The sequence below is a fragment of the Orbicella franksi genome, chromosome 2 (assembly GCF_964199315.1).
Source record: "Orbicella franksi chromosome 2, jaOrbFran1.1, whole genome shotgun sequence".
Classification (NCBI taxonomy): Eukaryota; Metazoa; Cnidaria; class Anthozoa; order Scleractinia; family Merulinidae; genus Orbicella; species Orbicella franksi.
In genome coordinates, this window is record NC_138146.1 from 22,464,177 (window position 1) to 22,478,902 (window position 14,726).

The 14,726-nt window shown below is 37.9% G+C and overlaps 1 protein-coding gene across 4 annotated transcripts; it reads left to right on the top strand.

Annotated features, from left to right (window-relative positions):
• Positions 1-1,281: 1,281 nt before the first annotated feature.
• Positions 1,282-14,491, top strand: LOC145478730 (allatostatin-A receptor-like). Of its 4 annotated transcripts, XM_081456841.1 has the most exons (4): positions 1,282-3,465; positions 8,732-8,824; positions 12,171-12,404; positions 13,025-14,491. In XM_081456841.1, the coding sequence occupies exons 3-4, from the start codon at positions 12,182-12,184 to the stop codon at positions 13,807-13,809; spliced, it is 1,008 nt and encodes a 335-aa protein (XP_081312967.1). In that variant the 5' UTR covers positions 1,282-3,465; positions 8,732-8,824; positions 12,171-12,181; the 3' UTR covers positions 13,810-14,491. The 4 variants fall into 4 exon arrangements, with proteins under 4 accessions (XP_081312967.1, XP_081312968.1, XP_081312966.1 ...); XM_081456842.1 differs by lacking the exon at positions 8,732-8,824 and having other exon boundaries at positions 3,453-3,465; XM_081456840.1 differs by lacking the exon at positions 1,282-3,465 and having other exon boundaries at positions 7,240-8,824.
• Positions 14,492-14,726: the final 235 nt, after the last annotated feature.

A 14,726-nucleotide genomic window follows, 5' to 3' on the forward strand; every position in this document is an offset into this window, starting at 1 on the left:
TTCATTTTCCCTGACATAGCGGGGTACACGTACAGTTGAACCCCGCTGATTCCCCGTTATTTTGAATTCAAAACCATTTACCTAGGATTTGCCCTTCAGTCATTGGCTATCAGCTATTCTGAATCACTCCGGCTATTTTGGACCTTGTTTTTTTCGTTTCCCCCGAGAGTTCAACATAGCGGGGTCCACTCCGCTATGTCGCACGCTCAGGGGAAACGAAAAATAGCTCGAAATAGGGGGAGTTCGAATAACTGAAAATAAATGACTGAAGGACAAATCCGAGGGATATGGTTTTGAGTTGGAAATGACGAGGAATTCGAAACAACCGAGTTCGAATAAGCGGGGTTCAGCTGTTTCAATTTCTGACTTGGCAAGTGTTTTTGCGGTTTTCTGAAAAAACAACGACCGTTTGATAAACCTTGTTGAATTTAATTTATGAAAGTATTCCTTGTCAGTTTTCGTCAGTATCATTAGATCTCATTGTATTCTTCAAACTTAGATCTGCCGGTAAAAATGCGATAAAAACCGTTTTTATTAGGGGAAACGCTTGACACTAAAATGTTTGTTCTTTGAGTTTTTAAATTTCTGTAATTTCAGGTATACAATATTTACTCGAGAAATCTCCCGCTCAAAATTCTAACACTGTAATCCATACGAAATGTAACCCACACTCGTTCTCCTGAACAGCAGTCAAAGCGAATTAGAGAAGGAAAGGAGGCAATATTTCTATTTTTTTGCTGACAACAATCCTTTTTATACATTGATGTTGCTATCAATCGAGCATATTTGTAAAACAAAGATCGTGAAAGTACATGAGTACATGCCGTGTGCTTACGTGAGGAGATATAGTTGATATACAACATATTGGCATATCCGGGCAGATATACGCTATAAATTACACATGTTGACACAATTGTAAAGAAGGAAAAAAGTATAGTGAATTTATTCTTTTGACTTTCAGTTTTTTTTTTTTCTGTGCTAATGAGGACTGATTGACGTGGTATAAATTAAACGCATGGAGCTGTCGGCAATAAATGCAGTTCCATTCTCACAAATGATCAATGAGCTTATTTATTGCTCACTCAAGTAGACCATTTTCCGCACCGTTAATTTGTTTTCAAGATAAATAGTAAGTATAACTGTCTAATAAACGAAAACTTTCGAATTTATGACTGCAATTTAACCCTTGAGCCCCAATTACGCATATACGCGTAATTAATGGTCGCGCTCTTTGTATCATTTGTGACGTCATCAATTTAAATGTCATCAGATATTCTTGATAAGCAGACAGTAGGACTAGGCTAGGCCTTTCCGTACATTGGTCAGGTTTAGATATCGACTACATTCCGACGTCGCAAATCGAAAAACAACGTTATCAGTTTTGGTGCAAAAACGGTTGTAAAATGGTCCACTATGCCTATGATAGACCAAGGTCCATTTCTAAGCTCGGCCGTAATTAACATCCAACTTTTCACGGCAGCTAGAAAAAACATGCAACGCAAAAGGTAGCCAGAGTAAAAGGGCCGAGAAAAAAAGAAAGGAAAGGGGCAGCAAACAAAATTGAGAACGGGTAATGGCAGAAAAACGGTTAAAGGGTATTTTTTGGCGAAAGTTTGGTATTCAAAGGGTTAATGGCAAAAAATATACCGAAGAGCAGATGAAATATGTTGAGTCAGGCTGATTAAATACCACGGGGAGGGGGTGGCTCCCATTTAAAAGGGACGGGGATGCTCGTCCTACCTTTTAGAGATTAGGGGTTAAAAAGCGGTTTTGGTACCTTTCGGGGTGTTTAGCCTCAAAATGTCCACAGCGGGAACTTTTGTGCTACCTTCTGGGGTATTGAGCTGAAAAAATATGACAGGAGATAAAGTGCTGTTCTGAAAACTGGTTCCTCTTAGAGGTAAAACGATTCAAGTCACGCCAAAAAAGCAGGATCTTTGTAACTCTTAGGGATTCTTTTCAAAATTTCCGATGAGCACCTCCGTCCTTTTTGTCTTGGAGTTCCCCCGGGACTAATTCCAATAGCAAGGCGCAAAAAGCCTCGATCTTTCACACATTAGGTGAAAATATGGAAAACTATTACCTTTTTCGTTATTGATATTTTATGCGGTTGAAAGTCATGACCATCGATTCCAATATAAAAAATGTCTTGAGAATTTTTTTTATCCAATGATACCTCTGATCAAAGTATTTCACTGAATATTCAGCTGTGAGCGACTGGGCATCGATCAAGTTTATATTAGCTAAGTTTCGAAAGCCAGACCCAGAGGTGATCAATTGCTCTCTCACAGACACACGCCTAACCTCAAAATATTGAGTTTTGAGTCCCTCCCTAAAGATTGTTTCTCCTCAGGTTCAAGAGGGTATAGCCGCTGGATACACGTTTTTTTACCATAGTAAAACTAGATTACTAGATATCTAAATATAAGCTAATATAGCACTCGAGAAGTTATTTGTGAGTCACTACCTACTGATTAACATTTCGTTTGGGCTAAGTTCACGGAATCATTGCTTTTATTTTTAAATCTCGCTCCTTTGAGTTAACATTGTACTCAGTGATGCACCTGTAATTAATCTGTTCAGATCTTCCACATTCAATATTCGGCGTCTTAAGGTGGCTCAAAACAGTTTCCAGCAGTTAGAATTTGATGGGTCATTGTAACCACTCTTTATCACTTGATGCTACAATCATGGTATCGAAAAACTGCCCAATCATTGGTGAACACGTTGTTATCATGTTCGCGACACGATAGGCTACCATAGCAACAATATGACCTGCTAAAAACACCATTAATTACAGCTTTTGGGGCTGTGCATGGAGTTCGTGAGCAACATCTTAAAATAACAGTTCACTCCGATTTCTTGGCCTAATCTAATAAAACTATGGGTAGATAATCCGAGTGAAACCGAGCCCTGACCGAACAAATAATAACAAAGCGAACAGAGTACGAAAATCCCCGACCTCTAAAATGGCCGCCATTTTGTGACGGAACATGGCTGTCAAATTCGATAATGGTCCTGGCCTGGACTGATACATTGTTTTAAAGACCTTAATACCCTCGTTAACTGGGCCGCGAATAAATTGCATGTGCAAATGAAAAATATAAAGAAAGAGAATTAAATAGTCAAAGCTTTTTCGTGGTACAATAATATAGAAGGGAACTAATTCTAGAAAAGTCTGTCTACTTCGCTTCTGGTCAGAAGGTATCAATTTCGAGATCAGAGTACGAGGTCTCATTTGCAACTTTAGTTGACTTCCTGCACGTCACAGCATTGACTTGTTAGGATGCCAACAAGGTAACTTTCTGCACTTGTGATTTACTTTACTTCCATTTCAGTTCACTGATCATGATATAAGCCAAAGATGTTCTAAATGAATGATATTTTCATCATCCCCAGATTGGACCAACTTTCGTATTCAGCCCAGGCAATTTTCTCGAAGGTCCCGAAGTGATTTCGCACCTGGTAAGTCATAGAAAACCTTCGTAGCTCACAAACCTTCGGATTACAGAGTTTTTTTAGTCACATGTTCTTAATATGAACAGATTCTCTCCATACAAGAAATTTCAGGCATACACACCTCTCTGTTTTTAGATACAGATTAATTAAAATGGCTCAGTTGCGGGCCCGAAAAGTTTCCGGGACTTTCGAGAAACGAGTCCCTAGTCAATGAGATGGCCGGTGGCCTTACGTTTTGCAGGTGCATTTTTTGATAAGTAACACACTTATCAAAAGTTGAAAGTGGATTAAATTTTTTTTTCTGTTCATGGACAAAAAGTGTTTTCGCTGCCATCTTGAAATGACCTGAGAAGAAAAAAATGCCCTCTTCGTTTCGAAAAGGTGCTTATTTTCTTTTGTCCACTATGATTATGAAAGCTTGGTATAATACAGTTTATGTCTTAAAAGAAACGGCATTTGTATTTAATGATATATCGCGGATGTAAATTTCCAAGTTGTTCCTGACATAATTAATGAAGGCAGGATTATTGGCATCAAACCTCAAACATGACTTGGTCGCAGAAAAAAAAAATCTCTGAGAGACATTTTGTTTACAATTTCCTTAAAGTTTTTGAGAAGGGTGGCAGTTCAAGTTAAGTTCGCCTATTTGACTGAAAATTTTTTTCCAGAATTACATTCAGTTTAATAAAACAAAAGACACACTTTACCTTAATTTCGTGAAATGTTTTTTTGCTCAAGTTATTGGTTGGTCTTGCCAACAATTATGATTGCAGTTTGTGAAATACGGGTGTTTTATTGATTATTGTTATATCATCTTTCGCTATCTCCATGATTTTAAACTAATGAAAAGCAATGGTATATTTTTCATGTTTTCGTCTATTCGTTTTAATAAACAGACATAACAACAATTAAAAACTTCAGTTTGCTAAAACGAACGCTTACAAAACTGTTGTTTTGAGCACAGAATTTCAAACAGACTATGTCCTCCGTATGTAACTTTAACACAGGTAGGTAGTTTTCTGACTTCTCAAAAAGCCGTCCAAAAAAGGTTTTGCGGTTTTGACCTTCCTATCATCTGCACAGATAGCAGAATAAGATTCATTTTTGACTCGGAACTCCTCAATCTATTCCAGTTACCGGGTTATTGTTATATTAATTACAACAAGTTGTCAAAATGCAGGATATAAGTTGCCATTTGCGTTGGCGGTAGGCGAATGAAGTTTAGACGAAGATGTTAAGACATAAGAAGAACTTTTGCAAAACTGTGTGATTCTTTGTGTTTAAAGAATGATTAACCTTTTTCGTTTCATTCGCGTAAGTGTTTTCCTTGGTCCAACTTCGTCCGTGTACTTTACAAAGAATAGTAATTAGTATTATGTTTAACCAAGCCTCTACTTTGCGCAAATCCCTCGGGGTCCCTAAAGTCAGTTCAATTTGCATCACAAAATTAAGTGCAATTACTGAAAAAAAAAAAATTATGATCTTTTCTTTTTGCCGTAAAGTTTTCAGTCAAATCTCATTGTGATACCGCTGTGATATTCAGTGTTGTCATATGCAGTGTGACATGGTCAACATTAATATTTTCATTTCACTAATTTGCCGCCTGTCAAACACATTTTCCGAGCCTACCCATAGTTTAGTTTGTCAGGGGAAAGAAAAATATCATTTAGAAAATTGCTAAAGACAACATGTTTGCTTACACTGTGCGCAGGTGTTTGAATAAAATAAGTTCAGGTTTTAAATATTTTAAAACAGCACTCCAGCGGAGATCAATTAAAGCCGGCATACGCATGCAGCTATAGTTTAGTTCCCTCTGGTGCCTTTGAAACGCTTCGAAAATATCAAGATCTTGGGACGGCCTTCGTTATAGCTAACATAAGGTAAGCTACTGGCTACGAATTCTCTCACAATATGTATAGAAATATCAAAACATGGACACAAATAGGTTATATTTTGGGCTTTATTTTTCTGACTACACAGTACGATACACCTCCAAATTAGAGAAAATCCTTAACATTAAATGTTGATGTTTGACCTAAGAAAAAACTCGAAAGAAAATGAGGAAACCCGTTCACCTGTCTTCTTGTCTGTATTAAATGCAAAGGTGTTTCGTCCACTGAGATTTTAGTTGCATATAGTCTTCATCACAACGAGCTGCGACCATTCTAATACGAACTATTATATAGTAGATTTGAAACGCTTTGAACCTTTCAATATTTTCACCTTTGTCTATCTGCCAGGTAGAGACGAGTTCTTATATACTGAAAAAAAAAACAGAAAAAAAAAACAATTAAAAAAACAAATGACAACGTCCGAGAAAAAAAAATTAAGTTTAATTCCTGTTGACTTGAACCGATGTCAACCGACACGTTTTCACTGAGACGAATTTGATCAAACCCAGGCATTTAGTGGCGCACATAGAACAGAATCGACGAAAAAACGCCCAAGAGTTAACCGCTCGTAATTGCAATACGACAATATAATGAGTTTCAGCTATATACTGTACATGGTAAGCTAATATATTTGTCGCCAACAAATCCCTTGAAACGCATGGCGAGTTTATTTAGCATAGCGGGTAAAACAGGTGTTTTTCGACGTTACTGAGCATTAACAAATGTACTTAGCATTTTGAAACTTAGTTTTCAAGGAATAAAAGGAAAACGCGCAAAAAGTTTTTTTTGTGATGACAGATATATGGTTGCCACGATTACGCTGGTTTTGAAGGTTAAAGAAGTATTTGCAGAAAACCCTTCAAAACATTGTTGAACTTTGTAAAATGTTTTATTGTTGGAAGTTTGTACTGTTACTCTGTATGTGAAACCCTGGCATGTAACTATTCAAAACAGAACTGCTGAACAATACTTGCTTTCATACCACGAGGTGCTGTTTATTTCTGTATAAAAGGCTGTAATAACTCTGGATTAGATTTAGATTTTTAAACTTAGCTACTCTTTCAAGTTCAGGGAGCAGTAGAAATACTCCTAGTTGCTTAGTGCTGCACGTGACACTTCGCTCGACGTAGACTTTACCTTCTCCTGAAAGTTAAACAGAAATTCCCTATCTTTTCATCTGTTCCTTTCTAATTTTCTATAATCATTGAGTTTTTCAGTTCTCTGCCGTGAAATTAGAACGTCTGACACTCAGCCTGGCCCTTCGTCAACACGGCTCTTTGGGGGAGTCTTTGCACCGGTTTCTGTCGCTCCATCAAGCAAATAATTATTACTAATCAGTCCTTACAAGATCTGTGTAAAGAAAGTCAAAGACAGGCTACTTCCGCGCAATTTACTCTAGAAACTGAGGCGCAGTGGCGTAACTCGATTGTTCGTTCGTGCGTGTTCTGGATTCAAGCACTAGATAGTTTTAGGGCGTTGTATCCTTGAACAGGAGATGCACTTTACCGTCACCGTGCCTCCTTCTGCCCTGGAATCAGATCAATGTGCAACGGTTAATTGCTCAAAAGGTAACCTTACAAATGTTGGGAGTAGCCTTCGATGGACAGGGGTGAATAGTTTACAATCCTGGACAAAACTAGTTGTGACAAATGAAAGAAAGTTATCTCCATTTTTCTGTTGTACTGACTAAATTCCAAAACTTCTCTTCCCCCTGGCAATATTGTTTGGGCTACTGAACACGTGACTCTCCGTAGGTTTTCAGACCAAAACAACATTGAATAGGTAGTAGGGTAAGGAACGACTTTGATGTGGTTTTATTACATCGTGACATCCGGTGGCGGATCTAGACCTTGAGTTAAGGGAAGGCGAGGGGAGGGGTGGGGGGGTGGGGGGGCAGTTTCGTTTTCCTGTTGGCTTTTCTTCCTCCTGTGATTTCTTCTTTTTTTACCCAAAATAAGTGAGGACCGGGCCCCCCTGGTCCCTTCCCTAAATCTGCCACTGGTATTGCGCGTAATTGAAACATTGACAAAACTATCTCATCCGTTTTTATTCAACGTTGTAGCTCCTCCATGCTAAAAAAGCCGAGATTATTTGAGCGCGACACCGATGAGCAGCTGCAACCGAACCCAGGCAACATATGTAAAAAAGAATCAAGATCAAAAACAACACGAGGTTAAACGTTCGACGTGCGTGTGAACAGATATTTAAAATATGGCTTCAGTCAGTGAGCAAACAAACATTTACTAGAAGTTTACTGAGCATTAGCAACACGCACAAATTACTCTTTTGCGCTGACAATTTGCCTGTGGCTTGATATTTCAGTTGCACAAAGCAATCTTAAAGCAATTAGGTTAGAGGTGTTAAACATACGGGTTGATGTTTTTTAATTTCCTTGGAAGTCTAGTAATGTTCCTGTGTTAGATTGTTCTTTAACCGTAGATTGCAGCATTTAATTTCCTTGAGTTTATGTTCGTTTGAATGAATAGTGTTACTAATAGATTGCCTTTTAATTGTGAGGTCAGCTGTGAGAAGGCCTAGGGAAGTGGGAGGTGGCCACTTAACAGCCTTAATAGAGGTTCGCCAGGAATTAGTATGAAGCTTATAGAAACGTCAAGTTATTCAGATACAAACATGCTTGAAGGCTTGTGACTACTGTTACGCGTACGTAACAAAGCCAGTATGCGTCCTTGAAAAATCACTGTCACAAATTTAATTTACCATCGGGTTAACTGCTTTGTGAAAATGGAATAACGTAATGACAATCATAAACGTGTGTTTGAATGTTTTTGTATTACTAGTCTTCACCTTCTATTTCGGACTCAGACAAAACAAAGCCAAACTACGTGGATTTAATTTTGGGTGGCCGCTTAATAGGGGTAAAGACAACAGAAAACCCTCATTGGGACGACCGAAAGGTGCTAAATAGAGGTGGCCGGTTAATAGGAGCTTCATTTGCAGCTTTGTGCTGACAATTCTTTCGGGACTTTGATTACCGGCCGCTGGATAAGGGGGTGGCCTCTTAGTAACAGGTGGCCGCATGATAGAGGTTGACTATATAATTGTTTTCATTTCCTTATATAATGGTGGCATTCTGAATTTGAGTTAAAGTAATTTCGTGTTTCGTTCAGGCGGACACTGATGAGACAACATCGAGCAGCACAAATAGATAGAAGAAAAAGGTGGGCTTAAAATCTGAAAAGTATCGTAACTCACTTCAGAGAAAACATTATGTATACCATTTTCATGTTCGGAGCTTGGTTTTCTCAATCTCAAAATTCGACTTCTTCTTTGGCTTAAGATTTATTGAAGTTCGAGTTTTTTTCTGCCTGCAAATCATAATCATCTAACTAACCTTTTCCATTTTCTTATTCTTCTTCAAGAATATAATCACCCTCAAGGTCTTCAGCTCTGACGATTTTTGCAGATAACTTCTAAGGACTTCGGCATCCTTGGCTTGTTCAGTAACGGTTGACGTAAGTTAAATATCCCCGTCAATAGACAAGGGTAGATCAGACTCGAATCGCGAAGCAACAAATCGATGCTCTGAACTTTATTAGAAAATGGGCTTGTCTCAGTAATTTTTGTTGTTGTTGTTTTTGTTGTTAGAGTCATCATTAATACCCTAAATATCTAGGAAGAGAATTTAACCATCAAAATTACCTTAGTCATAATTTTTTCATAGACATTGCCTCAGTCATCGGTTTTTCTGACTACGGCCCTGAAATGCATTCAGCAAATCGTCTAAAATTTTGGACGAATTTTTTTTCTCAAATTTCCAACATTTTATCCATACCCATTCAGTTTTCAGTGAGTGTCGAATTATAAGTTATTCATATGAGATACTACCAAAATCGATTCTTAACCTAGTGGCATGTAGCTCCGACTCACTCAAGCTTTTAATTCACACGAATTTTTTATATACGATTTCAATTTTTACACATGCCTTCCATGCATGAGTCTAAAACTGTAAGCTTATAGACTTATTAAAGTATTTCGTTTTTTGAGTAAAATTGATATCTGCAATTTCTTGTACTGTAAAAAAGAGTAATGATAAAAGTAGGCTTGTTTCCTTCAAATGACGAATTGCCAAGTAGATTTTGCTGTTAAACATGCAAAAAGGATCACACGTTCGATAATGGTTCTGCAAATCGACATCTGAAGTGCGACGTGTCTGGCCAAGTGCTCGTGTAGCGTCATCAACCCCATTTTAAATTCTTGTTCGTATCTCGGTGTTGATTGACAGTTCAATGCTGTTCCCAATCAAGTGAAAGGAAAACACCATTTAACTCTTGCTCACGTTTTAATCAGATCCAGACACAGTTTTAGTGAAAAACCTTGAACTGATCAACAAATACCTCAGTGTAATAGCTCGAAATAGTCTCAGGCTGCACGGACACATGAACGTAGCGGTTACAAACAACATTTGGGGCTAGAGGTGATCGGGCTGATAAAATAGTTGCGTTTACAGGTAAGACGTACTATCAGATTGCAACGGACAAACTAGGCTTCACATTCAAGTCCTTCTGTTTATTAGTGCCAGTACACGAGAGCGATCAACCCTCTTATCAGTTATCTTAAGTCAAGGAAAGTTTCGTGTAAACATTACAAGTTCAGAATGGATCGAGGAAAAAATGTTATGCAAAGATACGAACGATCGTCACTACTATGTACACAACTTAAGCAGCTGTGAAATTAAAGCTTGACTGAACAAATTTAGGCTTAAAAGAATGAAAGATTGAATCTCGCCCAATTTACTTTTGTACCTTCTACTTCAGTAGGGGTTTGGACTGAAACTGTGCGGCATGATTATTTCGTTTAGCTTCTTAAAAGGCATTTTTAAATGTCGAAAGGAAAACAAAAACAACATAGAGTTTAAGGGAAAGAATTAAAGAGACAAGCAGCTTGCTTCAACTAAAACGTGCACCTAAAAAACAAAAGCAACAGCCACTGAAGAAAAACGAGAAAAGAAAAACAATGATATAAATTATTCGTTTAACTGGAACTTTCTTGCTTAATAACTCATCTATCAATACCTGTTGTTGTAACACCTTTAATTGCGCAATGTTAATAACTTCATTTGTTATATTATTTATGGAACCAAATTTGAGCTGTTGTTCGAAAATCTAGCCTTTTCTCTGAAATTTTTTCAAAAAAAACTTTGATGTCATTTTTTTTTTTTCATTTTTAATATCACCATTAATGGACTGTCAAAATATATCCCTATTCACCATAACTCAAACATCTTTTGTTAAATGAGTATGCAAAGTAAAAACAGGGAACAGAATGATTTATAGCTTGAATAGCACAAGGGTTTAAATACTTTATGGCCTGAAAATGTCTGTTGGCGTCGATCCTTATTTAAAAAAAAAACTAAAAATGACGAGTGGTTTATGTGGGAACCGAGAAAAAAGAAGCAAATCAATCATTACAAGATCTGTCATTGATCTGAAGCGAATGTAAAGAAAGTCGAAATGGCAGCAACAACATTAAACGAAAAAAAAATTATGTACGATAACAGTTACTACATTAACCTGCACAAAATTATTCTGAACTTGAGATAATTTGTTTTAAACTAGGATTGCAAGACAAGTGAAATCATGGCCCTATATTACTTGTTTGGAAAGAAATCGTATTACTTTAGAATTAAACTTGCCATGAATTATTTAACAAATAAAGAAGCTTAAGTAAATATATTAACAAGACGGCCATCGTCGACAGCAATTTAAAAAACACAGCCAATCAGAGCGCGCAGGATTCAAGATGTTTTCCGAAGATTAACAAATAAATATGTCTTTCTGCATTTACCAAACATCTAAGATTATCTGAACAGTGAGGAGAACATGCACCTATCAATTTGACTTCATCTCAAAGGAGTTTTGTTTAAAGTTCCTCCCGTGACTGTGGAAGCCAAGGGGCCCATTGATAGATCATGTATGTAAAGTAGAGAACACAGTTCGTGAACAAGGAGGTTTTTTTCTAAAGGTTGGTTTTCAATAGCGACGAAGACGTAGTCGGTGTCGTAAGAGTGCTTATATTTGACCTAGTGAACATCGAAAATTGGATTCGCAGGCGGAGTTACAAGCTCGATGGAATCGGAGTCGGAAGAATCAGAACGTTTCTATTTTTTCCGATTCCGTCTTCGAACCTGTCGCTTATGATCCAGTGAAAGGATCGAGCGTTATGATTGGTTCATTCTTCCGCTTCTGCTTCCGACTCCGACAATCTAGTTTTGACTATATCATAAGCGACGGAGTCATAAGCAGAATCGGTGTTCTGCTTCCGAACCCGTCGGTTTGAGCTAGTAGACGCACTTACCATTTGTTTTAGCTCAAATTTCAAATGAATGTAGGCCTTTTTATTCCTTCCTTTTATTCCGACGTTTCGGGACTATATAGGCATTTGGTGGGAGATTTAGGTCATTCTAGGTCTGTCAGTGTTCGTGTTCGTCCACATTTTTAATTTAGCTTTTGTTATAACAACTTGTATGTATAATTTTAAAATTTTCTATCTTACTCATTTTGTACCCTTTCCACAAAAAACGTTTCCACATATTTTTTTTGGTCACATCCAAAAGGTGGTTTTTTAGCGGTTTTTCGTATCTAGCGTAGCGCAAGTTCAAACCGGTAGAACCGATAGTTGTAATTTCCACGGATACAGAGTATCTCATTAGCCTGAATACAGCTGCATCATATAACTACTGCACGACTGACGCAATAAACTATTCACAATGAATGTCTCGTGTTAGTGTAGTGAGAATGATGTTGTTATGTACTCTTGCTGTAGTTTACAAATCTCATTGTCTGTTGGTTTACTTTACAGCTGACTTCAGCATGGAAGGTAACACCACTTCCTCTCCCTCGTCGACGGCCAGTTTGAATCCTCCGCCTCTGAGTAACCTCGACACTACTATTGTAGTGTTATTCCGTGTGATCGCTGCCGCTTCCTTTGTATTCAACTTGTTGTTCTGTATCGTGCTTCTTAGGAAACCGTCCATGTTAAGAAAACCCCATAATATTCTTCTGTTCAGTTTAGCCGTGGCGGATATGCTCACTGGTGAGGTTATATGCAAATGAGTTGAGGAACCTTTGCATCAACTACTTTTTATCTTGACTGGCTCTCTTAATTAACTATTGTCTTCTGTGAGACTGTCAATGCCCCTTAGTTGTTTTTTAAAAAGTTGCAAGGTGGCTTTGAACTCCGTCAGCAGAATGCTAACAAAATGTCTGCAAGTGCAGTTATTTTGATTAGGTGAAAAAGATTTCAAAAGGAGAAGCTTTTACTGTGTTGTTTTAAAGGACGGACCTTAATTTTTTTCTCTCAATTTTAGGTTGTGCATGATTATTTTTGTAGCCCAATAATTTGATGCCAATTTGACATCAACAATAGGACCCGGATAGTAGAAAGCACTTGCTCGATTTTTTTTCCGTATGGGCTCCCTTGCACGATTAGTCTTTTCAGCCTTTTTTTTCGCGCAGAAATGTTTTTTTTTTTTTTTTTTTTTTTGCAAATTGCCCAACCCCTCCTCAAGAATAATGGTCCGTCCTCTGAAAGTTGAAACTTTTAGATCCTTGACCTCTAAGACCTGTTAAGATATATACTCAACGATAGTCGTCAAAGTCATTGTAGTGACCACAGTTTTCATGTAACGTGCATTCATTGTTTTTTTCTTTCAGGAATCTTCCTCGTAGCTACTCCTGGATACGCCATTCCCACGTCTGCATACCCAGTCCCTCTCGGATTAGGCGGAGAGATTTTTTGCCGCCTGTTTGCAAACAGATATCTTCTGTTTGCAATGGGAAAAGTTTCCATCCTTCTTGTGGCCTGCCTTGCTATCGAGCGATGGTACTGCGTGCTTCGGCCAATCAGATACAAGGATCAGTTTAGCAGAAAACGTATCATCCTTTACGGTTTCGTCATGTTTATCATCACGTGTATTCTTTCCATGAATAAGTTTTTTGAGACCAGTCTCGATGGCAAGAAGTGTATTTCTAAGAAAGCACCGTACGGCAAGTATGGTACAAGGGCTTTTATCATCTCCTTCAGTCTGGTCGCATTTTACATCCCTTGTCTGTTGACATGGATAACGTTTGCCCATATAGCAATAAATCTTCCGTCATCTCCCGGGGAAAGCACTGAGAGTGTAAACAAACGGAGGCGACAGAAACTAGTACTGCGCATGTGCGCTTTAACTGCAGCAGCCTTGACAGTTTGCGGTTTTCCTTCGCAGACCATCTACGTTCTCAGTCCTTTTGGTATCACACAAATTGGCAGCCCATTGCATAAGGGATTTAATGTACTGGTGTTTGTTAATTCTTGCATGAATCCGTTGATTTATTGTTTCACTAACAAGAAATACAGAAGGGAATTTAAAAAACTTTTGGGATTCCACAGAGGCAATGGAATATCTCCAGAGACTGAGCTGGGCTCGACTCGGACTCAAACGCCAGCTGGTAAATAAACACACGGTGCTTTTCATTAATCGCCAATCGGGTCTGCTGGCGCTTACGGGAAATGTTTCGTAGTTAATGGCCTTGATGCAAACGCACAGTACCAGTATCTTTTTTAGTCTACTGATTTACAATGACGCCGGTCAGGCCTGGCAGTCCTGCAATTGACTAATTAACTCCATGATAGAAAATGAAGTGGCAGACAAAAAACTCTTTTGCTCTCAGCAGTTATTTTAAAGCCCTAGCCAGCCCATTTGAAGACCATCAGTAACCGAACAAGGTTTTGGTCTAATTCTATTCAGGAACGTCTCGCTGAAAAAACAAATTCCCTTGCCACATTCAATAATTAATACAAGGATTAATATTATTTTAAATGAGAATTAATGTATGGATACTATATCGCCGGAACTTTGCTCATAGCCAGTTGTTTTACTTTGAGCTCTCGCTGAAGTAAGACTAGAGGGTGATATCACAAAAGAACATAACCCCAGAAGTGATTTGAATCCCCTTTTGAGACAAAAAGAAATCGAGAAAGTTCACTTGTAAATATTCTTTAAAATTATCTGTCTTGACGAAATGCACCTGCCACCGACAAGGTAGAGGTGTGGCAAACTGCAAAAACTTTAAAACCATTGATGTACTTACTCTTTGACAACATAGTTATTGAAAATAAACATGATTATCACAACGTTGTAAATACAAGTATATAATCATTTCACAGTGGCAAGTAAATACATATCTATTCACTTGGTATTGAATGTTTGTTCTTGGCTTAACTAAACCATAATAACAACGTTATTCTAATAATATTTGCAACATCTGACTTAGTCTTGTCATGTTAGTTCTCTGTTTTATTGAAATTTTCGTTTCTATGGGGAGATAATTCCAAAATCTTTAAAGTATATGAATGCCTCTAGTTTTCTCGATT

Excerpts from the sequence above, each read along its gene's own strand:
- LOC145478730 (XM_081456839.1), top strand. The coding sequence starts at position 12,083 with ATGTCTCGTGTTAGTGTAGTGAGAATGATGTTGTTATGTACTCTTGCT. Across the intron at positions 12,405-13,024 it reads CGTGGCGGATATGCTCACTG|GAATCTTCCTCGTAGCTACT; the intron begins GTGAGGTTATAT and ends TTTTTCTTTCAG.